Source organism: Dreissena polymorpha, chromosome 13 (assembly GCF_020536995.1).
Source record: "Dreissena polymorpha isolate Duluth1 chromosome 13, UMN_Dpol_1.0, whole genome shotgun sequence".
NCBI classification, from domain to species: domain Eukaryota; kingdom Metazoa; phylum Mollusca; class Bivalvia; order Myida; family Dreissenidae; genus Dreissena; species Dreissena polymorpha.
Genome location: NC_068367.1, coordinates 53,647,655 through 53,657,569, shown reverse-complemented (window position 1 = coordinate 53,657,569; position 9,915 = coordinate 53,647,655). Strand labels below are relative to the sequence as shown.

Below are 9,915 nucleotides of genomic sequence, written 5' to 3'. Positions count from 1 at the left end.
ATCATGTAGAGTACACTTGACTCTCGCTATGCCGAAGACGGATATATCGAAGTAATGGAAACTTCGAACATTAATGTTCATTTCCTTCTCACTCCCGCTGAACTACGTTACAATGAGAGGTGCGTCTGCACGACAACGCGATACGGCGTCATAACTACAACGGTTACGGCGTCTTTCCACAGTTTGTTGACGATACGGGACATTGTTAAATCAAATGATATTAACGGTAATTTTGAATAGTTTTTGTATGTGTAAGCTAATGTTTATTTAGATACGGATATTGTGTTTCTCTTTCACAGCTTGCCATGTAATTTATTCCTATGTTATCGATAAAATGGAAGTTTTACAGACCTGTATGGACAACTCATAAAATCATTGGAATATAATTCAAAGTCTGACATTGAACAGATGAAAATGCAAACAAAAGTAAGCAAGAACGAATATTGAATCATTCTCAAGATCAGTCTCAAAATTAAATGCATGTAAGTGTGACGAGATCTATGTTGATGAATTAAAATGTTACGGCGTCTTACAGAGTGTGTTACAGTGCATTTATTACAGCATGTTTAAGGTTACGGTATAGTATCGACGTCTACTAGAGGTTTCGGTATAACAAGTTCGGTAAATTGTATTTATATAGTAAATGTTGTGGAGGGTTCGGTTAAATGGATCTTTATAGCGGTATACTTACAATAAGGTGTTAATGCAACCCATTATTGTCTTACATTAGGGGCATATATATTTGCAGACTGGTGATTAATTTTTAATTGATTAATAAATGCAATGCCTACAGAAAATAATTTAGGGGCATGAATGAGCTACCACTGAACTTTTTATAAAGAATAATTTTAGGTGCCAAACCAAAAAATGTAGATTGAATTTAAAATGTAATTTTATTGAAAGTAAATTTACGATTTAAATAAATCAGTACTTATTTTTTTAACGATTTGGTGCATTTTTATTTTTTTTAAAGTAATAATAAATGTTGATTTAAAGACTGAATTAATAGACAATCTTCAATTTAGATTAATGCCTTAAACAAATGTTCAAAGTCTTGTAAAATAGTGTAGCACTGATTTATTAAAAAAACAAAACATTAAAAAAATATTAATGACTGCAATTCTAATATAAATTCAGTCTTTTATTGTATATTTTTACTCTTATTTTATCTAAAAATAATGTACCAAATCTTAAAAAAATGTATTACTGATTGATTAAAAAAGCGCCATATAGAAATACAAATAAATATTACCCAGATGAAGTCTTGCTTTTAAATGACCTTAATATGTTATTGAATTCCCTACTTTCGTGGTGTGAAATATTTTCTACATTTCTGTTAAATTCTTTACAGTAATTGAGGTAATTAGTAACCGTTGTTGTTGCAATCAATGACGACCTGCATACTCACGTCCAAAATGGTACTATCGTGGAACGAAATGACCATGACCATGATTGTAAATTTGATTTCCTTCAGGCGCTCTAACACTGTAAAGAAGACACCGTAAAATGTCTTAGTCGTAAGAGATGATACCGTAACATGTACACGGTGTTGACCTGCTACAATTTTTTTGCAAAAATCGGATCGAAATCACCATTAATAGTATACACATGAGCATCACATGCTTGTAAAAGAGTGAACTTGATACAGATGATTGAAAATAATCATCGTGACAGAAACTGCAAGCAAACAACGAATTCATTAGATTTGCTATGTTTTGAGTTTGAACTTCTTTCTTTTATCATGATTTCACGCTAGAAAATGTCTCGATAGCTTAGGTAGCGAGTAAAAAAACATTAATTAATGAAAATAAATGCCATACCCCGTTTTAGTCTAAGTTTAAACAAAGAATTTACCCGTGTAAACGCGTGTGGATGTCTATAACTGTCATGACGCTGTAACCGACTAACCGTTGTAGTTACGACGCCGTGTCGCGTTGTCGTACAGACGCACCTCTTATTGAAACGTAGTTCAGCGGGAGTGCTTCTCAAATTTGAGGTTTTCCTTAATTGAAACGCATGAATGAATTTACAAACTTAAGAACAGCTACATGAAGGTTGACAGTAATGTTTGAATTTCCTACTGGAGAGCTTTCAGAACCGTTTTCCACCTGTATCTAGTTTTAACTAGTCAGAAATGTACATCTTATAAATCGGTATACTCGAATATTTTTTTTATCTCGAAATAATTTGTATGGTTTATGAACTTCGACATTTCGAGATTCCACTGTACTTCGAAGGAGATTGTCAAATGTATTTGGCATGCGTTGTACTGTATGATTTCCTTCTATCATTTTGTTAAAATAGCGATATTTATGGCAAAACTTTTATTACGAGCTTACTTTCGATCTATATCGGTTGCGGCTTTCTTTCAAGATTGTATTGTGTTGTTAGCCCCAAAAAGCGATATATCGTGGTAAGTATCGCGTGTCGTTTCGTGTATCGCCCAAAATATCGTGTCTTGCGTCCAAAGGGCGGCACACGATATGTTACGCGATACACGAAGCGACACACGATATTTTGCGCGATACTCAAAGCGACACACGATATTTTGCTGGACACACGAAGCGACAAACTATATTTTGCGCAATACACGAAGAGACAAAGTTCAATATTAAGTTGCGAGACAATAGCACTGAACAATTCCTATTCGCTTTCAAATGATTCTTTTTTTTCAATTTATATTTTTCTTTAGTCATCATATTCATACTTAGTGTATGTCATGGCTCCTGATATGCTTAGAATGCATTAATTGATGTGTCACTTGTAGAAGTATAACTATATGAAACAAATAACATTATTTATGACTCTAGCATACTTTCAATTTTACTACAACAGTTAATAGGCAAAAAATCATTCATGCCTATCTGTTAATGTGTGTTAATTCAATGTGTGAAAAGTCTTTGCTGTTATATTTTCAACGGTATGCTATTACATCTTTAAATTTCAGAACTGAGATCAGACTGTACTGCTCAAGGTCCAAGACGACTTTACCATACAGGCCAACAGCAAATAAATGTCGGTGATGTTCGATCGACATATCCATGTACAAATAAAGCCCTCAATATGAAGTGGACGTATTACACTGGATTGCTTAGGATTGTTTTGCTTTGAGAAAAACAACAACAGTGAACCGAATGAAACAAGCTTTTGCTAAGGACATATGTATTTCTGTTAGTGATAATGCGTATTGTACTTTTCACTGTGATATCAGCCGGTCTAGCTTATTTCGTGTTTATTTGTGGACCTTTAATGATTTACTCGCAATCTTTCGTTCCTTGTCCATTCAACAAAACTTGTGAATGTACGATCTATTCATAGAAATACTGTTACCAGTCATTTCAGTTAGGGACATTTTTATAAGCGCACTACCACGACCACGAATAGTTGTGCTCAGGAAAATTATCACCGTGATATGACTATAATAAATCTTGATAATGACTGTGATAAAGAATTAATTTAATCTAACAGTTATATATTTGAATTTGTGAACTTGCCAATCTATGTAGTGTATATCTGAATATACTGTACCTCACTGACCAATATAAAGTCGTGGAAATTTGGTGCAAATAACAATGACATTTGTTTCATGAAACATGTCATGCTTAGTTTCTAATGTTTACGTGCTCATAGTGAGCTTTTGTGATCACCTTTTGTCCTTCATGCGTCGTCAACCTTTGGCCTTGCTAACATGCAACATGCCACATGTATTGTTTGATCGTCTTGAAACGTTGTAAAAGAAATTGCCACAATGATATCTGTGTTGTGTTCGAAACTGGGGCACGTGATGTCGATAACAAGGTCACTGGGTCAAATTAAAGATAATTCTTGTAAAAACTCTAGAAGTCACATTAATAGTCAAATCTTTTTTAAAACTTGGTCTCAACATTTGTCTCATTGATATCACTGCTGAGTTTGAAAATGCGGATTTGTTGAAAAGTATGGCCGCCATGTGCATATTTGCTCACATGGCTATAGTAAAACTTTGTTAACACTCAAGATTTCACAACACAAGTATACTCTAATCTTCATGAAACTAGGGCAGAGCATTTATTCTTATGATAGCTCGGCGCAAACATGATTACGGTCCATTGAAAAACCTGGGGGCGGATCAGTTTGTTTTATATGGCTCTATCTTGCTGCACTGATTTCTCAACTGAAACTTGTGTCTGACAATTCAGAAAATACACTAAGCACAGGTTATAATGCACCATATACTGAAGTGTCCACATGCATAATAACAACATTCAGCTATGCTATCATTAGCAATACATTATAATGTTCTGATAGGACGACATATGTGTATAAAAGAGTAAAATGTGACGTTTCAAGCTGAATCTTTCACCAAAGCTTTGGTGCATCATGACTTGTGCTAAGTGTTGTTGCCGTTTTTTGCTTATCTCTGGTATCTGCCGCACATTAAATCGGGCGCATGTCCGGTATGAAGTTATTATTTCATTTATTTAGCTTTTTAAGTCTATATAAAATATTTTATTTCCTGTGTGTGGCCAGTTCTGACGCCAATCATGATTAATAAATACATACATGTAGCCGATGGCCTCTATATGATGTTTCATATAAAATAAGACTCTAGGTCATAATGACCTTTTTATTAGCAAACCATTTCATTTCATTTTATAACATTCAAATGATTTGTATTTGGCATGCAATAGCACAATACATTCGTTTCTTTAACATAATGTCCTTACTTTTTTTACATAAAACATATATTATCAGGAAAATGTCTTTGCTAAATGCATACATCTATCAACGCTGCCATATTCGCAAACTGGGCGGAGTGGAGAACCGCATCTGAAAAAGCACACCGCCAACAATCCGGTCACTATCATCTGAGTTACGCACTGAGCTCGAATCTCCAAACAAATGACAAGTTCCAACCTATTCTCTTGGTGTCTATAATGTCGAATCATTATTTCCACGCAAACACACTATTGCTATGTGCAGCTCCCACTTCAAGATATCCTCTTGAAGGTCCTCACATAAACACAACAACTGCATCCATTCCTGTCCATAAAAACAGTAACATCAAGGCACCTGCAAAAATACAATATTAAAAAACATATAAGGCATGGATCAGATTACAGGATAGGAGTACTTAACCAAATTAATATTGATTACTTTACACATAAATAACACTTAAAACGTACATATATTGGAATCAAATTCAACTTTGCTAACATACCTTCATGCTTATCCACATACCCTACCTCATGTTCCATCCACCTGAAAAGTAGGGCCTATATAGTGCTTAATAAGCTTGACTTTCATTTTGTACGGCCTTATTTCCAAATTTTTAGAACATTGTATATACCCAACGGTATGGAACAAACTTTCACTAATGCCCTTTCAGGCCTGATTGTGACCAATTACATAGTAATTAAGCTTTCTAAGATTAGCAGTTGGAAGTATTTAGCATATTAGAAGCGTTACTTCGATATATCAAACTTCGGTATAGCGAGAGTCAAGTGTACTCTACATGATGTGGAGACATATTGCGTGTAAATGACTTGTTCCAATAATGTCAACGTTTGAATTATTTAAAAAGAAATCCACTCACCCATCCCATTTTATTTCAAAATACGAATGAAAATCTTAAAACTGTTTTTTATGATCAAAATATCTTATAGTTCTATCGAATATGATCAATGAGTAACGTCCACATCTCATCATGCCAATATTCATTGCCTCAGCCGATGGATTGAGCATAATTTTATTTTCGCAGCCGATATCATGACCATCTAATAAGTAGCCATGGCCGTTGTCTTGAGCCGTTATTCCAACCCCACTCGAATTTAAACGTTGATAAAAATGTTGCGTGTTCATGTTTAATGCTGTAATTTGGAATAACCGAAGAGAAATGATTAAATATTTCAATAAAATGTTGTTCATATTTATCTTTGGTCTAAATCCTGTGTAATTAGAGTTTGACAGAAAGAGTGGTGAATTTTGTTTGATTTTTTACCACATTCTAACGGATTTCTTTAAAAGTAAGCAGCTAGGAGGGTAAGGATTACGTTCACAACGTCATTCTTACTTAGGCTCTGAAAGCACACAGGCAAATCTGCTCAATTCAATACGTAAAATATAAAGAATAGGGAAATACTTTCACTCCGCTTTTACCCGACATGTATAAACTCCCGCAGCCGATGGATGAACCGCAGACGATGCGTTAGTCGATGGCACGGTGTGCTCCTATTTATTGACATTCCCTAGACAAATGTACTTTTCGTGCAAAACATATATTAGAGCGTCATTCCCGTACTTTATGCTTTTACATACACCCACTGTAAAATGTCACAAATCTACGGATGTGTTATTGCACTCGTTAACATATTCATACACTTGTAAGACAGATGTGTAGTGAGTATTGCCATAATATGAAATAACCCTCGTTCGGACAAGAGTTTACTCATATCGCTGACGTTCAATACGTTTTGGTGAAAAATTTATGTTATCAATACGAGTACACAAACGAAAAATGGGCTTACACTTGTTCTGATATTGAAGAGGTTGATAACTTTATCTTATTAGGCACAATGTTGAATTATACTGGAAGTTTTCAATTAAATCAGAAACATTTGGTTAAGCCCTTAAGCCAATGAATATATTAATCTGAACATGCAATGAGGTTTACATAAATCCAAAAATAGTGTGCTAGTTGTGTGTTCTATCTTAAATTATGCTTCAGCAGTATGGTGTTTTACAAATTCAGATGATATTGAACGCATACATTTAAAATTTTGCAAACGATTGCTTAAGGTTAAAATAATACATGAAATGTTGCTGCTTACGGTGAATTAGATGGAAATCAATTGTATGTTTATGGGGCTTATTAAAATCTTAAAATATTGGTTCTACATAATATCAATATTATAATGCAAAATTTCTTTCAACAAGCTGTAAGCGATTTTAATAAAAGTGAATCAAATATTGTCTCAAATGTCAAAAATATGTTTAATATTTTTATTGGGTTATGTATTTGAAAATCCAAACGACGACAAGAACATGGTTTTATTGTTTTATGAGTTTTATGAGTTAAAATATAGACTTGTTTACAATTTTGAACAAGAATGTTAAGCTAACATGAATAACAGTTTTGAATATATTTGTATACAGCTCATAAATCCTCATTGGTATATACATAATATTATATCTTGCTTCCTAAACGTTCACGCCTAGTTGAATGAGATAAAGAGTCTCTGCACACCCGTTGAGAATCCAATCTGACTGATACGCTCACAAACAACATACCTTCAAATGGCCGTTATTGTTTTTATTTTCGCTTGAGAGAAGATGAATACTGCTTATATGAAAATGCCGCTGTTACACTAATTTATGAAAATACTCCTATATTTTATAAAATCCCATATTATTACAAATTGCACAAGTTGCAAGTGACAATCAGCAATTACAAATGTATGTTTATAGATGACAAAAGCTTGTGTTACAAGGAATACGACTCTAAATAATATTGTGTAATAAATTCCATTACCGCTGCGATATAATTAATGTTTCTTGCAAGCGAATGTGTTTATTTATATAAGTATTCTCTATTAATTTAATGCAATTTTATGTTATGTAAGGTTTTGTTAACGTGCATGAAAAACAAATTGAATTTTTAGTCTGTCTATATGTCCGTCCGTCCGCCTGCCATCGCGCTTGCCTGCAAGTCTGCCTGCCTGCCTGCCTGCCTGCCTGCCTACCTGCCTGCCTTCCTGTCTGCCTGCCTGACCGACCGACCGCCCGCCCGCCCGTCCGTCTGTCTGTCTGTCTGTGGGTTGGTCGGGTCGGGTCGGGTCGGGTCTGGTCTGGTCTGGTCTGTCTGTCTGTCTGTCTGTCTGCCTACTTGTCTGTTTCCCTGTCTGTCCCCTTGGTTGTCTCCCTGTCTGTCTCATAATACGTCCGTCCGTCCGTCCGTCCGTCCGTCTGTCTGTCTGTCTGTCTATCTGTCTGTCTGTCTTCTACCTGTCTGTCTCTCTGTCTGTCTCCCTGTATGTCTCCCGGTCTTTCTCCCTGTCTGTCTCCCTGCCAACTCCATGTATTTCTCTCCTTGTCTGTCTCCATTTCTGTCTCATTGTCCGCCTGTCTGTCTCCCTGTCTGTCTACCTGTCTGTCTCCCCGTCTCTCTATCTGTCTCCCTGTCCGTCTCCCTGTATTTATTCTTGTCTGTCTCTCTGTATCCCTATCTGTCTCCCTGTCTGTCTCCTTGTATTTCTCTCCTGTCTGTCTCCCGGTCTCCCTTTCTGTCTCCCTGTCTGTCTCCCTGGCTGTCTCCCTATCTGTCTCCCTATCTGTCCCCCTGTCTGTCTCCCTGTCTGTCACCCTGTCCGTCTCCCTGTCTGTCTCCATGTCCGTCTCCATATCTGTCTCCCTGTCCGTCTCCCTGTCGGTCTCCATGTCTCTCTCCCAATCTGTCCCCTTGTCTGTCTCCCTGTCTGTCTTTCTCCCTGTCACCCTATCTGTCTCCCTGTCTGTCTCCCTGTATTTCTCCCTGTCTGTCTCCCTGTCCGTCTCTCTGTCCGTCTCCCTGTCTGGCTCCCTGTCCGTCTCACTGTCCGTCTCCCTGTCTGTCTCCCTGTCTGTCTCCCGGTCTCCCTATCTGTCTCCTTGTCCGTCTCCCTATCTGTATCCCTGTCCGTCTCTCTGTCTGTCTCCGTGTCTGTCTACCTATCTGTCCCCATGTCTGTCTCCCTGTCTGTCTACCTGTCATTTTCCCTGTGTCCCTATCTGTCTCCCTGTCTGTCTACCTGTATTTCTCCCTGTCTGTCTGCCTGTCCGTCTCTCTGTCCGTCTCCCTGTCTGTCTCCCTGTCTGTCTCTATGTCTGTCTCCCTGTATGTCTCCCGGTCTTTCTACCTGTCTGTCTCCCTGCCTACTCCATGTATTTCTCCTTGTCTGTCTCGCTGTATGTCCCCTTGTCTGTCTCCATGTCTGTTTCCCTGTCTGTCCGCCTGTCCGTCTCCCTGTCTCTCTATCTGTCTCCCTGTCCGTCTCCCTGTATTTATCCTTGTCTGTCTCTACGTCTCCCTATCTGTCTCCCTGTCTGTCTCCCTGTATTTCTCCCTGTCTGTCTCCCGGTCTCCCTATCTGTCTCCGTCTGTCTCGCTACTTGTTCCCCTGTCTATCTCCCTGTCTGTCTCCCTGTCCGTCTCCCTGTCTGTCTAAATGTCCGTCTCCCTATCTGCCTCCCTGTCCGTTTCCCTGTCTGTCTCCATGTCTGTCTCCCTATCTGTGCCCCTGTCTGTCTCCCTGTCTGTCTACCTGTCTTTCTCCCTGTCTCCCTATCTGTCTCCCTGTCTGTCTCCCTGTATTTCTCCTGTCTGTCTCCCTGTCTTGTCTCCCTGTATTTCTCCCTGTCTGTCTCCCTATCTGTCTCCTTATCGGTCCCCCTATCTGTCTCCATGTCTGTCTCCCTGTCCGTCGCCCTGTCTGTCTCCATGCCCGTCTCCCTATCCGTCTCCCTGTCCGTCTCCCTGTCTGTCTCCATGTCTGTCTCCCTGTCTGTAGCCATGTCTGTCTCCATGTCTGTCTCCCTGTATGTCCCCTTGTCTGTCTCCATGTCTGTCTTCCTATCTGTCCCCCTGTCTGTCCCCCTGTCTGTCTCCCTGTCTGTCTCCCTGTATTTCTCCCTGTCTGTCTCCCTGTCCGTCTCTCTGTCCGTCTCCCTGTCTGTCTCCCTGTCTGTTTTCTTAAAAACATTAATCGCCACTGTTCGTTATTTGTGCGTATTGAATTGTAGAGAAATGACATGTTATTATTCTACGGCTACACAATTTGAAACAATATAATACCGATTTTTAGGAGAATAACGAAAGCACGAATAAATATCTTAGTTAAGCTAAATGTTATTTTTCCAGTGTACTATAGTAATTGAAGACACAATTATTAATAAAACTTA

At 38.1% G+C, this 9,915-nt stretch overlaps 1 protein-coding gene across 1 annotated transcript; it reads right to left on the bottom strand.

The window, feature by feature from the left end:
* Nucleotides 1-4,911: 4,911 nt before the first annotated feature.
* LOC127854673 (RNA-binding protein 25-like) lies at nucleotides 4,912-9,576 on the bottom strand. The gene is made up of 3 exons (XM_052389733.1): nucleotides 9,279-9,576; nucleotides 7,984-8,597; nucleotides 4,912-5,022 (listed from the first exon to the last, which is right to left on the bottom strand). The coding sequence occupies exons 1-3, from the start codon at nucleotides 9,574-9,576 to the stop codon at nucleotides 4,912-4,914; spliced, it is 1,023 nt and encodes a 340-aa protein (XP_052245693.1).
* Between the last annotated feature and the right edge of the window lie 339 nt (nucleotides 9,577-9,915).

What these genes read in the sequence shown, in the direction of transcription:
- LOC127854673 (XM_052389733.1), bottom strand. Translation starts at nt 9,576, where the DNA reads ATGGAGACAGACAAGGGGACATACAGGGAGACAGACATGGAGACAGAC. An exon ending in GGAGACAGGGAGAAAGACAG is followed by an intron (nt 8,598 to 9,278) that starts GTAGACAGACAG and finishes ACCGGGAGACAG; the next exon opens with ACAGGGAGACAGACAGGGAG. An exon ending in ACAGACAGAGAGACAGACAG is followed by an intron (nt 5,023 to 7,983) that starts GTAGAAGACAGA and finishes TTTTATGGACAG; the next exon opens with GAATGGATGCAGTTGTTGTG.